The sequence below is a fragment of the Canis lupus genome, chromosome 20, assembly GCF_011100685.1.
Source record: "Canis lupus familiaris isolate Mischka breed German Shepherd chromosome 20, alternate assembly UU_Cfam_GSD_1.0, whole genome shotgun sequence".
NCBI lineage: Eukaryota > Metazoa > Chordata > Mammalia > Carnivora > Canidae > Canis > Canis lupus.
Window position 1 is genome coordinate 5,151,580 of NC_049241.1, and position 18,428 is coordinate 5,170,007.

The 18,428-nt window shown below is 37.8% G+C and overlaps 1 protein-coding gene across 9 annotated transcripts in view; it reads left to right on the plus strand.

The window, feature by feature from the left end:
• Nucleotides 1-18,428, plus strand: part of NR2C2 (nuclear receptor subfamily 2 group C member 2) — a 97,937-nt gene that overhangs the window by 35,870 nt on the left and 43,639 nt on the right. For all 9 annotated transcript variants that reach the window (XM_038565575.1, XM_038565567.1, XM_038565574.1 and 6 more), the window contains one exon: nt 16,092-16,202. In XM_038565575.1, coding sequence (XP_038421503.1) covers nt 16,131-16,202 — 72 coding nt within the window. In that variant the 5' untranslated portion in view covers nt 16,092-16,130. The remainder of the gene's footprint in view (nt 1-16,091; nt 16,203-18,428) is intronic.

Below are 18,428 nucleotides of genomic sequence, written 5' to 3' on the forward strand. Positions count from 1 at the left end.
TTCGAAATGCTATATACAGAATACAGTACTTCTGAGTTCTCCAAATCTTTTCTGTACTCCTTATAGTTTTAAAAATGTTTTGAGTTAGTTGGGTTCCATGGCAACATGCTCAGGAGCTCTCAGTTCAGGAAAGGTGGTCTTTAAGGGGAAGCTGGTGAGGAGGAGGGAGGAGGATGGCACATTTAGCAAAGGCAACAATCTAGGTGAAAGGAGAACTTTGTAAAGCAAAGTACACCTTCTTAAGAAGCAGGTTAATCATATCATTAGACAAACTGCTTCAGCAGCTGGCAAGAACATGTTAATTTTGCTTCCTTGGTTACAGAGAGTGATAGTGTACTTGACCTTCAACAAGCAGGGTCATAGAGAGGGCATCTTTAAACAGCTCTGTCTGGTTTTGGTGAATGGAATCTGTACTGGCAGTTTGAAAGCAGATGCCTGAGTTTCCTCAACCAACCCTTGGCCCTTTTGGTTGGGCTCTCTGGCCTGGGAGGTTGCTGAGGAAAAATGTAAATAAAGCTGCAGGGAGCCATTGGCATGGTAAGTATAAGTGTCCTGAAAAAACAAAACAAAACAAAAAAACAAACAAAAAAAAAACAAGACTGCAATTTTGTTCTCATTCTGTTTCTGGGGGAAGCTCCCTTGTAATGCAGTGTATTTCATAGGTACTTGTTTTTAGAGCAGTTGATAAAATAGCAGTGGCTTTAGACACCTATTAGTATTTTTGAAGGAATTCAATTTAGTGTGTGTTGCTATGCTTAGCACCCAGCAAGGTCTTCAGAGGAACTTGTATTTGAGTATGCTGGGTTAATTCAGGTGGGGCAAAAGCTGCTTGTTTGTTTGTTGTTTTAAACAGTTTAGCCTTATGAACAGAGAGTTGCTCTTAAACACCTCATTTTTTTATATATATATAATGTGGGTAGTGATTGTTGACTGTTTGGATCTTTGTTTTTGTGCCAAGAAATATAGGGCGGTAATTTTATATATATATATATTTTTTTTAATTTTATTTATTTATGATAGTCATCACACACACACACAGAGGCACAGGTAGAGGGAGAACCAGGCTCCATGCACTGGGAGCCGGACGTGGGATTCGATCCCGGGTCTCCAGGATCACGCCCTGGGCCAAAGGCAGGCGCCAAACCGCTGCGCCACCCAGGGATCCCTAATTTTATATTTTTAAACAATATCAACTGGAAAATTTAAAAACTGGCTGATCTGATATAAATGAGGCTGACTTGTAATGTTCAGGTTTGAATCCTTCATTAACTCCAGTATAAAGATGAGCCTGACTTACAAGTCATCAAGAGAATTTATTTTTTAGGAACATGACAAACTAGCATTATAATATAAAGGACCTGATCCTTTGTATGAGGGAAGGGATTGATGACTTTGAAGACCTGCAGGCTTCTGTGGACTCCTCTCTCTGTGATGCAAGTTGCAGCACAAACAGGGCTTAACTCTGCGGGTTGACCCTTTACTGCACTTAACTATTTAATGGTCCCTTGCAATAAGAATAAAAGGAGGATGTGGTACATTCAGTTCAGTCTGAAGGTATCCCATGCCTGAAACCCTTTACCCTACTTAGGTATTTACATTGTTAATTATTTCACTGGGAATGTTTAGAAATCGGAAGTTCCCAAGTTCCGGGTTGAGATTTGTAGCATATTAGGTCTGCATGATCTGTTTTTTTGCCACAGGGTGTGAACTTGGTTGCCCTTAATAACCCATGGGAATGTTGCAGCCAGAACTCAGAATAAATTATAGAATTAGAAACTAAATATTTTCTCTTTAGCTTAGTGCTGTGAATACTTTTCAATCTAAATGTCCGTCTTTTAGCATGTAAACCACAGTTTTTCTTAAGAATTTTTTTCTTTAAAAACTGCCAAAGCAATGTCATCTTATGATGGAATAGAGAAGGTTCTCACTCGAGGGTGAAGATGTATGAACTTTTCTAGCCGCCTCATAAACCCAGGTGTATCAGTGAAACTGCCAAAGCAGGTGCTATGCAGTACCTGCAGGATATCTAATTAGCAGACAGGCACGAGAGTGGAGTAAAAGAAGAAAAGATCTAAGCAGAGTTCCAGGATCAAGGACTATAAAACATACTTCTTACTCATTCCTGAAGTTAATAAGTGTTCATTCAGTAAGCAATCGTTATGGCCCTAAAATGAACCTGGCCTTGGGAGTAAAAGGGGAAGTAGGCAATGTTTCGCACTGCCCTCTGAGGTAGACTTAAACAAGCAGTTGGAGTAGGTTCCTTGTGGAGAGTGTTAAGATGCAGGAGCTCTGGGTGCCCAGAACAGGACCTGTATACCAACTTGAGGAATTAGGAAAGGCTGGCCAGAGAAGCAGGGCATTTATTAAACTCTTTAGAAAAGATACAAAATAGAACAGCTGATTTTACCCTTTAAGTGTGCATCAGAGACCATGCCCTGGAAGATCTGTGTCCAGATGTACTTTCATATCCTGCTTGCTCATGGTTTGAGTCCTTTGGACTAGCCATTTTCTTGTTAAAATTCAAGTGTTCTGGCCAGGGTATAACACACACCTGGGTGTCGCCAGGCATTTATATCTCAGTATGAACTAATGAGCCTATCCTTTGCAACTTGAGCAGATTGAAGGAGTGAAAAATAAAAGGCTAAGGCCAAGACTGACATCAGGTACTGAAGAGGTAGGCAGGAAAAGATGAAAAGGAGATGCTTCCTCTAGTCAAAAAATGCATCTAATATTTTTATGTCCTGTTACTAAATTGGCTTTTTATCACTGTGCTAAATGATATTCAGCAATATGCTTTTGGGAAAAAAGTAGATTCCCCACCTAGATGTGTGCTTACAAATTCATGCTTTTGGAAAAAAAAAAAGTAGATTCCCCACCTGGATGTGTGCTCTAAATTCATGCAGCTACAAGAATTTCTGAGCAGTCTCATCATGGAATCGCTTCGCCTTCAAGCCAGATTGTGTCAGACTACCCCTGGTGCCACTAGAATACTTCTTCTCTCTAAAGGTCCCAGGGGTGGAGGATCCTAAATATTTCCCCACTAACTTGTCACTTCTGGAGTTAAACATTCCTTTGCTAAATTCAAGGGATATTTTGGGTTATTCATCTAATCCAAATTTGTTAATGAACTACTGGGAGCCCATTGCCAATGTGACCCATACCCATCACAGGCAAATTTGTAGAGGCCCTTGGGCCTCTCCTACAAAAGGAATCATAAAATTTGCAAGCATATCCTTTAACAGGTGAGGGAACCAGAGTCTAGGGAGTTTAACTTAACTCACACAGAAGTTGGCAAAAAGCAGTCTTAGCACCCAATCTGTGCTTCTTCCACTCTTGCCATTTGTCTTCCCCAACAGATGCTTGAAGGCAGAATCACTTTTGATTGCTCTGCACAACCCGCATGCAACAAGCTGTAGGGTGCACAGGGTTAATGCATAATAGGTTCAAGTGAAGCATGGAATAACAAACAGTCTCTTTGACTTAGTGACGTAGAAAGCTTCTTGGAGACCCTATTAAATACTTTTGACTACTGTTACTCTTTTAAATAAACTTTATTGTAGTGTACAAAAGTTCACAATTCAAAAGTGTGTGACACAATAAATTGTCACACAGAGGACATTTCCATGTAAACACTACTCAGGTTAAGAGAGGAATAGAGGGGTGTCTGGCTGGCTCAATTGGTAGAGCATATGTGACTCTTGATCTTGGGGTCATGAGTTCAAGCCCCCCATTGGGCATAGAGTTTTTTTTTTTTTTTTTAATGATAGTCACAGAGAGAGAGAGAGAGGCAGAGACAAAGGCAGAGGGAGAAGCAGGCTCCATGCACCGGGAGCCCGACGTGGGATTCGATCCCAGGTCTCCAGGATAACGCCCTGGGCCAAAGGCAGGGGCTAAACCGCTGCGCCACCCAGGGATCCCCATAGAAATTATTTTTAAAAAGGGGGGGCAGAAAAGAATTTCCTTCCTCCTTGCAGTTACTGCCCTTACCCTACTCCCTAAAGGTAACCACTATCCCGACTTCTTAAATTGTTTTATTTGTTGATTTCATTCATTAAAAAAAAGTTTAAGAGCTCTATTAAGATATAATTCACATATCATGCAGTTTACCTAAAGTGTATAATTCTATGGCTTTTAGTGTATTCATAAGGTTGTGCAGCCATCACCACTATGTAGCTGCAGAACATTTTTTATTATCACAAAGAAACTTATAAATCCCTTAGGTGTCAACCATCTACCCCCAATTTCCTTATTCCCCAGCCATAGGCAACCACTATTTACTTTGTGGGTTGTTTGGGTTTTTGTTTTTGTTTTTAATTTGTCTATTCTGGACATTTCATATAAATGAAATCATACAATCTGTGGCCTTTTATGCCTGGTCTCTACACTCATCATGTTTTCAAGATCCACAATGTAGCAGGAGTTAAAACTTCATTCCTTTTTATGGCTAGATAATGTTCCATTGTATGTATATACCATATTTTATTTATCAGTTAATGGATGTTGGGTTGTTACCCTTTTTTGACTATTAAAAATAATGTTGCTAGGGATCCCTGGGTGGCGCAGCGGTTTGGCGCCTGCCCTTGGCCCAGGGCGCGATCCTGGAGACCCGGGATCGAGTCCCACGTCGGGCTCCCGGTGCATGGAGCCTGCTTCTCCTTCTGCCTGTGTCTCTGCCTCTCTCTCTCTCTCTCTCTGTGTGACTATCATAAATAAAAATAAAAATAAAAATAATGTTGCTATATATAAGTTTTTGTGTAGACAGATGTTTTTATTTCTCTGGTGAAGGTAGCTAGAAGTGGAATTGTTAAATAGGATGGCAACTCTTAATGTTTAACCATTTGCAGAACTGATACTTATTTCCAAAGTGTCTATACCATTCTGTATTATAACCATTCTAATGGGTGGGAAGTGGTATCTTAATATGATTTTGATTTGCATTTCCCTAATGACTAATGATGTTGAGCAATTTTCATGGACTTAATGGCCATTTGAATATTTTCTTTGAAGAAGTGTTTGTTCAACTCCTTTGGCCCATTTCTAAATTGTTTTTTGGTATTCTATCATTGAGTATAAGGGTTCTTTATACATTCTTGATACAAATCCCTTATCAGATATGTGATTTGCAAATATTTCCTCCCACTCTATGGGTTACTTTTTATTTTCTATATAGTATCCTTTGAAGCACAGAAGTTTTTAATTTTGACAAAGTCTATTTTGTATATTTTTATTTTGTTTATTGTGCTTTAAGTGTAACAGTAAGAAATTATTGCCGAATCCAAGGTTAAGAAGCTCTACGTTTATGTTTTCTAATTTTCATATATGATGTGAGGTAGGGTTTTTTTGTTTTTTTAGGATTTACTTATTTGAGAGAGAATGAGCATGAGCAGAGGCAGAGAATCTCAAGCAAATTCCCCACCAAGCATGGAGCCCGATGGGGGACACATGCCAATCCCATGACCCCGAGATCAAGACCTGAGCCAAAATGATGAGTCAGATCCTTAACCAATTGAGCCACCCGGGTGCCCCTGATATTTTTTTTTATAATAAGAAAATAAAAAGAATTTTCAGTCCAAGGAGAGCCTCAGTATTATAGTTTATCACAGTAATATAATATTACAGTAGCAATATTTATACACTGTTTATAACTCAGGCTTTAGAAAAATTTTCAGGAAGTTTATGATAGTATTGATAACTTCTATGTGTTGAATTAATATTTAACATATTATTCATTAACCCTCACATCAGTCTCCTAAAGTAGTCATAATATGTCCATGTTAAATTTGAGGAAACTGAAATTTAGAGGGTTTAAGTCACTTGTTCACTTTATTTCAGAGCCCAGGTCTGTCGGATTCCATAGCCTGATATACTCATATAATATTGAATGCTTTAAAATGTCTTACAGGGGGGATCCCTGGGTGGCTCAGGGGTTTAGCGCCTGCCTTCCGCCCAGGGCGAGATCCTAGAGGCCTGGGATCGAGTCCCACATCGGGCTCCCTGCATGGAGCCTGCTTCTCCCTCTGCCTGTGTCTCTGCCTCTCTCTCTCTCTCTCTCTCTCTCTCTCTCATGAATAAATAAATAAAATCTTTAAAAAATGTTTTAAAAAAATAAAATGTCTTACAGGTAAAGTGAGTAACTAAATCAGAAAGCATATTATTCTATCAGTTAAGAATTTCATATATCTGAAATTGGTAGAATTAACTTGCAGGGTAATAATAAATTCAACCACAATTCTAAATGTTCATTGACTAAAGAAGGATTTAATGAATGTGCTCTGATAAAGCAACTGCCCAGTCTTTTCTTCATAATTACAAATAAACAGAGCTAGCAAATATTTGTATGTAGATACTGGGAGATGTATTTTTGCAGGATTTGCCTATCCTGCTATATCTTAGCAGAGAACTAATTTATACGAAGCATTTTGTAAACTGAACATCACTGTGAGAATATTGTATTCTATTGTCTTTATAATGTGATTTTTTTTTTGTAAAATTAATGCTATGAAGGAAAAAAATTTTTCATAACTACACCCAGCAATTAATCAGTCATGATAATGCTTTATAAACTTGAGATCTGTTTCACTTACCATGAAATTCACCCTTTAGAATTACATAGTTTTGGCGCACCTGGCTGGATCAGTTTGTAGAGCATGGGACTCTTGATCTCAGGGTCATGAGTTCAAGCCCCAATTTGGACATAGAGCCTACTTTAAAAAAAAAAAAAATATATATATATATAGTTTAGTTGGGTTTTGATACATTTACAGGGTTGTACAGTCAGCACCATCATCCCCCAAAGAAGCTCCATACCTATTAGCAGTTTTTCCCCAATCACCCATCCCCTCAGTTCTGGGAACCACTAATCTACTTTCTATACCTATGGATTTACCTATTATGGACATTTTTATATGAATGGAATCATGAAATATATGGTTTTTAGTAACTGATTTCATCCATGTTGTAGCATGTATCAGTACTTCATTCCTTTTTATTACTAAATAATATTCCATAGCATAAGGTATACCACTTTTTTTTAGGATTATTTATTTATTTATTCATGAGAGACACAGAGAGATAGAGGGGCAGAGACACAGGCAGAGGCAGAAGCAGGGGAGCTGGATGCAGAACTCATCCCAGGACCCTGGGATCACACACTGAACCAAATGCAGTTAGATGCTCAACCACTGAGCCACCCACTTGCCTCACTATACAAGTTTCTGTGTGGACATATGTTTGCCTTTCTCCTGAGTATATACCTAGGAGTGAAACTTGATTCATATGGCAGCTCTGTTTAACTTTTGAGGATTGGTGAGACTATTTTCCAAAGAGGCTGTATCATTCTATATTTCTGCCAGCAGTGTATGAGAGTTGCAGTTTCTTCACATCCTCCTCAACATTTGTTATTTTCTAGTTTTCTGAATAGTAGCCATCCTCGTATGTATGAGATGGCATTTTGAATGTACTTTTGATTTTTATTTCCTAATGATGAGTAGTGATGTTGAGTGGCTTTTCATGTGCTTATTGGCTGTTTGTGTAAACTCTGGAGAAGTGTCTATTCAAGTCTTTCATTCTAATTGGGTTGGGTTTTTTTATGTTGAGTTTTAGGAGTTCTCTATATATTCTGGATATTGTCATTTTAGGTCTTAAATTAGATTTTTTTAAATCCATTTTGAGTTATTTTTTGTACATGGTGTTAGATAAAAGTGCAACTTCATTCTTTTGTATATGAGTATCCAGTTTTTCCAGGACGATTTGTTGGAAAGACTGTCCTTTCCCCCACTGAATGGTCTTGACACCCCTATCAAAAGTCTTTTTATATGCCAGGTTTGTTTCTAGGATCTCAGTTTTATTCCTTTGACCTGTATGTCTGTCTATACAAATACCACACTGTTTTGATTACTTTAGCTTTATAGCAAAATCAGGAAGAGTAAGTCCTTCAGCTTTATTTTTTTTCAAGGTAGTTTTGGCTATTTTAGGGTCCCTTGAGATTCAATATCAATTTAAGGATGGATTTTTCTGTTTCTGCAAAAAATATCATTGGGATTTTGACAGGGGTTACATTAAATCTGTAGGTCACTTTGAGTAGTACTGACATCTTAGCAATATTAAGTCTTTCAGTCTATGAACATAGATTATGTTTCCATTTACTTATGTCTTTAATTTCTTTTTCCCAGTGTTTTATAGTTTTTATTGTAGAAGTCTTTTTTTTTTTACCTCTTTGGTTAACCTAATTGCTAAGTAATTGATTCTTTTTGATGCTATCATGATGAAATTTGTTAATAATTTCCTTTTCAGATTGTTCATAGTATATAGAAATGCTACTGATTTTTCTGTGTTGACTTAGTATCCTACTACTTTGCTGAATTTATTTATTCTAGCAGACCTTTTTAGGAAGGAGGGGGTCCTTCATTACATTATTTGCAAACAGATAATTTTACTTCTTTCCAATTTGGATGCTTTTTCTTGCATAATTGGTCTGACTAGAACTTCCAGTACTAGATGGAGTGGAAGTTGTGAAAGCAGGCATCCTTGCCTTGTTCCTGATCTTAGAGGAAAACTTTCAGTCTTTTACCACTGAATATGATATTCACTCTGAGTTTTTCATACATGATTTCAACTATGTGGAGTTACTTTTCTTCTATTCCTAGTTTGTTGAGGTGTTTTTTTTTTTTTAATCATGAAAGGGTGTTGAATTTTGTCAAATGCTCTTTCTCCAGCTATTGAGGTGATTGTGTGATTTTTTTCCCCCTTAATTCTATTAATGTGGTGTATCACATTGATTTTTGTATTTTGAACCATCCTTGCATTATAGGAATGAATTCCACTTGATGTCATGGTGTATAATTCTTTTAGTATGTAGCTGAATTCTGTTTGCCAGTGTTTTGTTGAGGATTTTTACATTAGTTCATAAGCGATACTGATCTGTAGTTTTCCTGTAGTGCCTTTGTCTGACTTTGTATCAGCTTCATAGAATAAGTTAGGAAGTGCTCCTGTTCAGTCTTTGGTAAAGTTTGAGAAGGCTTAATATTATTTTTTTCTTTAAAGATTTAGTAGAGGGATGCTTGGGTGGCTCAGTGGTTGAGCATCTGCCTTTGGCTCAGGACATGATCCCGGGATCCTGGGATCAAGTCCTGGAGTCCTGCATCAAGCTCCCTGCAGGGAGTCTCTGCCTCTCTCTGTTTCTTATGAATAAATAAAGCTTTTTTAAAAATTATTTTTTAAAAAAGGTTTAGTAGAAATCACCAGTGAAGCCATCAGGTCCAGGGATTTTCTTTGTGGAGATATTTTTGATAGTTGATTCAATCTCCTTCATTGTTATAGAACTATTAGTATTTTCTGTTTCTTTATGATTTAGTCACAATAGGTTTTGTGTTTCTAGGTCTTTGACTTGTCTAGATTATTCAGTTTGATACCATACAGTTGTTCATAGTATTCTCTTATAATCCTTATAGTTCTGTATAGTAATATCCTCACCTTCACTTCTGATTTTAGTAATTGGATTTTTTCCCCTAATTTTAGTAATTGCAGTCTTTTCTCTGCCGCCCGCCCCCCTGCTCCCAGGCCATCTAGCTACAGGTTTGTCAATTTTGTTGATCTTTTCAAAGAACCAGCTTTTGATTTAATTGATTTTTCTCTGTTGTTTTTCTATATTTCTTTTATCTCTGTATAATTTTTATTATTTCCTCTCCTAATTTTGGGTTCACTTTATTCTTTTTCTAATTCATTAAGTTGTAAAGTTAGGTTGTTCATTTGAGATCTTTCTTATTTTTTTAACCAAAGCATTTATAGCTCATAAATGTACCCCATAAGACTGCTTTCACATTGTCCTATAAGTTTTTTGTTTTCATCCATCTGTAAGCTTTTTCAGATTTCCCTTATAATTTTCTCTTTGATTCATTAGTTACAGAGTGTGTTGTTTAATTTCCACATATTTGGAACTTTGCTGGTTCCCTCTCTAGGATTTCTAACTTCATTCCCCTATGGTCAGAGAAGATACTTTATGTTACCTGTCCTTTAAAATCTTTTTTTTTTTTTTTTAAGATTTTATTTATTTATTCATAGAGACACACACACAGAGAGAGAGGCAGAGACACAGGCAGAGGGAGAAGCAGGCTCCATGCAGAGAGCCTGACCTGGGACTCGATCCAGAGTCTCCAGGATCACACCCTGGGCCACAGGCGGCGCTAAACCGCTGCGCCACTGGGGCTGCCCTGTCCTTTAAAATCTATTGAAGCCTAATTTATGGCCTCACGTGGTCTGTCCTAGAGACTGTCCCATGTGCACCTGAGAGATTTTTCTGAATATTTTTGTTTCTGGGTAGACTGTTCTATGTAGTGTGTTAGATATGGTTGGTTTACTGTGTTCTGTAAGTCCTCTGTATCCTTACCTATTCTGTCCATTATTGAGATTCGGATGTTGAAGTCTCCAACTATTATTGCAGAAGTGTTTCTCCCTAAAACTGTCAGTCTTTGCTTACATATTTTTGAAGTCTGTTATTAGATGTGTAAATGTAATTGTTATATGTTCTTGTTGTATTGAATCTTTTGTTAATATGTTGAATATGTTGTGTCCTTTGCCTCTTGTAACCTTTTAAAATTTGTTCTAAATTGTTTGATAGTAGTACAGCCACCTGTACTCTCTTGGTTACTATTTGTGTAGAATATCTTTTTCCTTCCTTTCATTTTCAATCTATTTGGTCTTTCTTTCTAAAATGAGTCTCTTGTATGGGGTGCCTGGGTAGCTCATTTGGTTAAGTGCCTTTGGCTCAGGTCATGTTTCTAGGATCAAGCCCAGTGTCAGACTCCCTGCTCAGAGGGGAGTCTGCTTCTCCCACTCCCTCTGTCCATGCCCCCCCACCTCCACCATGGGTGCTTGCACTCGCTTAAATAAAATCTTGGAAAAATAAAAAGAGGAAGAAACATGAGTTTCTATACATTCTGCCAATCTCTTTTTTGAATGTAAAGTTTAATGTATTTGCATTTAAAAAATTGCTGTTAAAGGAGGAACTTCTATCATTTTGCGTTTTTTTTTTTTAAATATCCCTTATAGGGTTTTTCTGTCCCTTATTTCTTATATTCCTGTTTTCTTTTGTGTTGATTTTTTTGAAATCCTTTAAATCATTTTTTTGAAATGTTTAAAATTGTTTCTCATTTCTGTTTGTATATGTTTTATAGCTATTTTCTTTGTGGTTACTATGGTGATTATATTTAACATCCTAAAGTTATTTTAGTTTGAATTTATATCAGCTAAACTTCAGTGACATACAAAAATTTCCCTTCCTTTTTTTTTTTTTTTTTAAATTTCCCTTCTTTAAGCTCTGTTCTTATCCCTTTTAGTTGTTGATGTCACAAAATTACATCTTTATACATTGTGTGCCTGAAGATCTAAGCTAATAATTCTTTTAAATGCTTCGGTTTTCTAAATTATGTGGAAAGCAAGATTTGGAGTTTCTTTCTTTCTTTTTTAGATTTGGAGTTTCCAACCAAACTTAACAATAGTACTAGCTTTTACATTAATAGGTTTTTTCTTTAAATGTTTGTCTCTTAAGTCATGTAGGAAACAAGAAGTACATTACCAACCATTGTTACAATACTAACTTTTGTAATTACCCAGGTATCTACCTTTAGTGAAATCTTTATTTCTCTGGTTAGCTTCAGATTACTGTCTAGTGACCTTTCATTTCACTGTGCAGAACTCCTCCCTTCAGTATTTCTTGTAGGGTTGGTCTAGTGATTATGTTTTTGTTTATTTGGAAATGTCTTAATTTCTTCCTCACTTGTGAAGTACAGTTTGGTCAGGTGTAAGATTCTTGGTTGACAGGTCCCCCTCCCCTTTTTGAGCACTTTGAATATATCAACCGACTGTCTTTTGGAGTTTCTGATGAGAAATCTGCAAGTAATATAATTGAGGTTCCCATGTATGTGAGAATTAGTTTCTCTATTGCTGCTTTCAAGATTCTTTGTCTTTTGAAAGTTTGTCTTTGAGTTCCTCTTACTTAGAGTGCATTGAGCTTCTCAGGTATTTATATTCATGTCTTTCTTCAGATTTGGGGCGGTTTTGGCCATTATTTCTTCAGGTATTCTCCCCGCCTCTCTCTCTCTCTCTCTCTGCTCCTTATGGACGCCCACGGTGCATATGTTGGTCTATTTGTTGATGTGCCATAGGCCCCTTAACACTCTGGTCACATTTCTTCAATGTTTTTGTTGTTGTTTTGTTTTTCAAATTCTAATTTCCATTGTTCTATCTTCAAGGTTTTTTATTCTTCTGCTTCCTCAAATCAGATTTTGAATCCCACTCATGAATTTTTCATTTTGGTTATTGTGCTTTTTTTTTTAAGATTTTATTTATTTATTCATGAGACACATACAGAGAGAGGCAGAGACACAGGTAGAGGGAGAAGCAGGCTCCCTGCAGAGAACATGATGCAAGACTGGATCCTGGGACCCCAGGATCATGACCGGAGCCAAAGGCAGATGCTCAACCACTGAGCCACCCAGGTGCTGTGGTTATTGTACTTTTTACAGAATTTTTTTAGTTTCCATTTAGGTTTTTTCATCTTTTCATTGGTTCTGACTTCAGCCACATCTTCCTTTAGTTCTTTGAGTAACTTTTAGAAAGTTGTTGTAAAGTCTTTGTCCAGTAGACCTGACATCAGACCTTTTTAAGGAATCGTTTGTGTTGATTTATTTTCTTTTGAATGGCTCATACCTTCCTGTTTCTTTTTGTTTCTTTCTTTCTTTTCTTTTCTTTTTTTTTTTTAACCTTCCTGTTTCTTTGTATACCTTGTGATTTTGTTGTTGTAAGAACTGGGTACAGTTTTTGCCCATTTGAATCCAATGATGTGGTAACTCTGGAAATCAATCTCCCCTCTTCCTAGGATTGCAGGATTTTCATACAGGATGTGTGTTTGTTTGTTTGTTTGTTTGTTTTTAATATTGTAGGCTGTGTGGGTACCAAGGATCATCCTGATGTATAAGCTTAAGGTTTCCTAAGGTCTTTTCTCAGACCTGTACATTTGCCTGGGTATGTTACAACCACTTTCTAATTTTCCCTGTATATGCATTTGCTTTTGAATGTCCTTGTCTTTAATGGTTGAAATTCCAAAAGAGGAAAGAAAACTGGTTTGGGAAGAAATAATCCAGCCTTGGAAATCACTTAAGCTAGAGTTGGACGGGCTTGCAACAATAGGGGGATGAACTGCAACAGTGGCTGCCCCCTCTTTATTTGTCCCTCTGTGATCAGAAGTAGCAATCAGCGACTGGAGCGCACATCCCAATATTTGGAGGACAAGGGTCCTTTTTGCCCATGTAGGCTGCCACAGTTGTGTCAAGCTATTTCAGGAACATATGCACAGTTGCTAACTTCAGAGCAGAAATGGAGGATGGGCTGCTGCTACCCTGCTAAAAGCTGAAATTGACAGAAATTAACTACAGTTTATTGTTCAAACCTTCTCCTGAAGTTGCAAGTCTTCAATATCCAGTAGACTCCCAAGTCCCAAAATAGTTATATCAGACAGAGTCCACCAGTACAGTAAAGGTTTAGTAGGGGAGACAGATTCCTGGTTCTTCCTACTCTGCCATCTTTCCAGAGTTCTCTCAAATTGATTTTTTCCTGTATAGTATTAGGGGTCCAGTTTCGTTCTTATATGTATTGTATTCAGTTGCTTCATCACCACTTGTTGAAGACTCTCTTCTCCCCATTGAATTGTCGTGGCACTTTTGTGGAAAATCATTTGACCGTATATGTCAATTTTTTTCTGGGCTCTTTTTCTATTTTATTGGTCTAAATAATCTGTTTTTATGACAGTGCCATGCTGTTTTGGTTACTGTAGCTTTGTAGTAAGTTTTGATATCAGGAAGTGTGAGTCCTCCAACTCAAAACAGTTAAATGTTTTGGCTATTCTGGATCCCTTGGATTTTCATATGAATTTTAGCGTCAGCTTGTCAATTTATGCAATAAAGGCAGGTGGAATTTTGATAGCAATTAAGCTAAATCTATAGATCAACTTGGGTAGTTTTGCGAACTTACCAGTATTAATCTTCTGATCCATGAACACAGACATCTTTACATTTATTTAGTTCTTTCTTTCAATGATGTTACATAGTTTCCAGTGTATAAGTCTTACCCTTTTGAGGTATTTATTCCTATTTTTGATGCTATGGTAAGTGAGATTATTTCCTTAATTTCATTTTCTGGTTGTTCTTTGCTGATGAATAGAAATACAGTTGATTTTTATGTGTTGATCTTGTCTTCCAACTTTGGGACTCGTGTATTAGCTCTAATAGTTTTTTTGGAGTTTTTAGGATTTTCTGTATGATTATGTCATGTCATGATCATATCATCTATGAATAGAGGTATTTCTCTTCCTTTCCAAATCTGGATGCTTTTCTTTCGTTTTCTTCCCTAATTGCCCTGGCTAGAAGCTCTAATACAATGTAGAGTACATATGGCAAAAGCAGGCATCTTTGTCTGGTTCCTGATTTTAGGAAGAAAGCTTTCAGTAATAGGGTGCTTGGGTGGCTCAATTGATTAAGTAACTAACTCTTGGTTTCGGTTCAGGTCATGATCTTGAGGTCATAAGATTGAGCCCCATGAGGGTTCTGTGCTGGGTGTGGAACCTAGTTGATTCTCTCCCTCTGCCCCTCTGCCAGCCTCCCACTCCCCCTCCCCCCCAACTCTTGTGCATGTTATCTCTCAAATAATCTTTTTTTTTTTTTAAAGAAAGCTACCAGTCTTTTACCATTAAGTATTGTGTTAACTGTGAGTATTTTTATAGATACTCTTTATAGATTGAGAACTTATTTTCTGTTTCTAGTTAGTTGAATGGTTTTATTATGAAGTAGTATTGGATTTTTGTCCAATGGTTTTTCCGTGGCAGTTGAGATGTTGAGGCTTTTATCCTCTATTAATATAGTGTATATACATGTGGTGGGCCAACCTTGTATTTCTGAGGTCAATCCCATATAGTCATGATGTAGAATTTTTTTTTAGGATTTTACTTAGCACGCACATGAGCAGGGGGAGGGGCAGAGAGAGAAGCAGACTCCCCACTGAGCAGGGAGGCCAACAGGGGCTCAATCCAGGGACCCCAAGATCATGACCCGAGCTGAAAGTGGATGGACACTTAATCAACGGAGCCTCCCAGACACCCTCATGGTGTATAATTTTTTATATGCCTCTGGATTCAGTTTGCTAATGTAGGATTGTTACATCTATATTCATAAAAATATTGGTCTGTAGTTTTCTTATGATTTCTTTTTTTTTTTTTAAGAGTGAGTGAGCATGTGCAAGCAGGGGAGGGGCAGAAGAAGAGGGAGAATCTTGAGAATCTTAAGCAGGTTCCATCCCCAACGTGGAATCCGACCAGGGGCTCTATCTTACCATCATGACCCGAGCCAAAATCAAGAGTCATTTGCTTAATCGGTTGGCCACCCAGGCGCCCCATGATATACTTTTATTCAAGGAAAAATAGTATCTGCCCACTTCAGATGCCTAGATGACCACTCAGAACCTTGAACTTTGCCTTTGGTAGGTATACCTAAGTTCTAGACCTTTGTATAATAGATGGGCTTCTCCCAGTCCCATCCCAGTGGGACTGGGGGGGCGGGAGGTTACCAGGATTCTTTCACAAGTAGTTTTTCAGTGTAGCGCTGATTGTTTTTGCCATCCTTGGTGGTGTTTAAGAGCCTTTCTTCTGGAAACTATCATCTTAGAGGAGTGTTTCACAGCTGGTTTTGGAGACAGTGAAAGCATTCAAAGATCATTTCTAAAAAGTTGACTGTAGTAGCTATTTTATTAAAGTTGTATAAAGCAGATCTGAAAAATCTGTGTTTTTTGGGGAATTTTTTTTGTTTTATTCGGGGGGAGTTGTTTGTTTTTGCATTTTCAACATTAGAAATTGTTCTTTTAGGATTATATTTTCTTATAGCCATCCTGTGGCAATATCTCATTAGTTCTTTGTCATTCTGGATCCAAACACCAGAACTACTCAAGTTTATTATTCAAAGCCACGGTGAAAGCAAGAGGCATGGTCCTCAGCCACCACTTGGCATTTTCCTGAGCCCCCTATGATCCAGCCCACTTCTCGCCCACAGGTACCACGGACACAGACCTCTCGGCCGGAATCTCCAGGGATGACCAGCCCCTCCCCGCGCATCCAGATAATCTCCACCGACTCTGCGGTAGCTTCACCTCAGCGAATTCAGGTATCTGCACCAATCCCACATGGTTCCAGCCTCCTGCCCAAAGGCAGTCCTGCCTTCTGAATCCTTTCCAGAACAAACCTGCCTCGGAATCTCACTATGGAGTTGTGCTTCTTGGGCATCAAGTACAGTACAACCTCCTTGATTCTTTAAAAAAGAAAAAAGCTTACATTGATTGAACTAATTTTTAATGCAAAAGTCTAAACTGTTGTTTGAAACTATTAGGATCAATGTACCATTTAATTACTTACATGCTTCCTAATTGAGAGGCTACATGTCCTAGTAGTTAAGTGGATGAGCCTCCATTTGAAGTCAGTACCCTACTTTTTAGTATTTTGACCTTGAAAATTACCTTTTCAGTGCCTCCCTTTTTTCCATTTAGAAAATGTATTTAAACCTCATTAGGTTATTGTGAGAAATCAATGGAATATTGCTTATAAAGTGCTTAGAATAGTGATTGGCACATACTGATGTTTAGTATGTACTAATTATCTGTATACAGTAATGTTTATTGCTAGTATTGTTGTTAACTAATTGATACTCACTTATATAAGTTTAGTCTTCCCCAGGACTCTGACCCTGCCTCTGGCCCATTGAACAAAGGGAAGATAGGTGTATTGAAATCATGATCAACACACTGAGAGGAAGGGATAGTATGTTGATGACACACAGATTAAAGATTCAAAGTTACCTTAACAAGCTAAACCAAAAGGCCAAACAAAAAAAAAAGAGTGAGAAAAAAACAAAAACGATGAGTGGCAGAAAAAACATTAGTTAACATAACATGAGTTTGAGAGAATTCCAGGGAGGACAGGTAATTTGAGTGAATGGCTTCATACATAGTTGATTCCAAGCTCAGTGCAAGTGAACAGTATGATATCACAACTAGATAATTTCTGTAACATTTACCCACTCTTAAAAGTGATTTTTATGGACTACCTATTATAAACTAAGCGTAGAAGAGTTCTAATAAGTAAAATTATAAAGAAGTTAAAGATTATTTTCTCATTATGTCTGTATTACATACTAATTTATCATAAACACTGAAGCTCATGTAAGTCATTTTAATTTCACACCAGCAGGAAACACACATCTTGAGTGTTTGGAAATTCAGAACTATTCCTCAGAATTAGGAACTTTATAGCTAAATTATTTATTCTCTTTAATTTTGTTCTTATTTGTTCATTATGACTTGAAAGTAGGTCCTTTATAGTTTTGTGTGGTAAATGTTAGGATTCTGCCTATATAACTCTCCCCACTCTGGAAAAGGAGCTAACTGCATTTAACCATGGCCTCACAACATCTGAGGGCAGATGAGAACATAGAAAGTTCCCCAGGAAACTGTCAGTTAGCTAGAGTAAGTATCAAGAGTAGAGCACATTTCCCCCATATTGGTATGAGAAGAATCTCTCTTTTCCTAAAGGGCCACTTTAGTATTCCATTTCTTTTTTTTTTTTTTTTTTTTAAGATTTTATTTATTTATTCATGAGAGACAGAGAGAGAGAGGCAGAGACACAGGCAGAGGGAGAAGCAGGCTCCATGCAGGGAGCCCGACACGGGACTCCATCCCAGGTCCCTAGGATCACACCCTGGGCCGAAGGTGGTGCTAAACCGCTGAGCCATCTGGGCTGCCCTAGTGCCACATTCTTAAAGTGGGGCTATTCCCACGTGCTGGTGTTTGGCCCATGGTGACACTGCTGTCCAGCTGGATCGTGGTAAGGTCCCTTGAACAGAAAAGTCTTGTAGAATAGATGTTTGGTGTTGAGCTTTTATTTAGTCTCTCTGAGGAAGATAACCTTTTGGCAAGAGTTTTATGTACAGTGAATATAGTTGAAATCTTTACATTATGAACTCTCAATAAAATTGGACATACCCTAGGTGCAACTGAACTGTATTTCAAGGTTTGGTGTTTTGTTTTGTTTTAAAGGAAAGTTAAGGTTATAGAATGATTCCTTGATTCTTGATGTTGGTGGTGATGGCTTCAATGAAGTTTTCGTTTCTAGCCCTGACTTCAGTGATGAATCTCCAACACCCTGAGGCCTGGAGAGAGAATAGGAGCTGTGTTTTCATGAATAACAGTGCTTAGAACCTCAATGGTGGCTTCCGTGATAAAGCTGGGAGGGAAAGATACAGTAAGGGTGATAGGGCTAGGTGACATTGAGGAGCTTTGGCTCTGAATGGAACAGACTTGGGATCAAATCTTGTCTCCACTCAGCTATGTGACTCTGG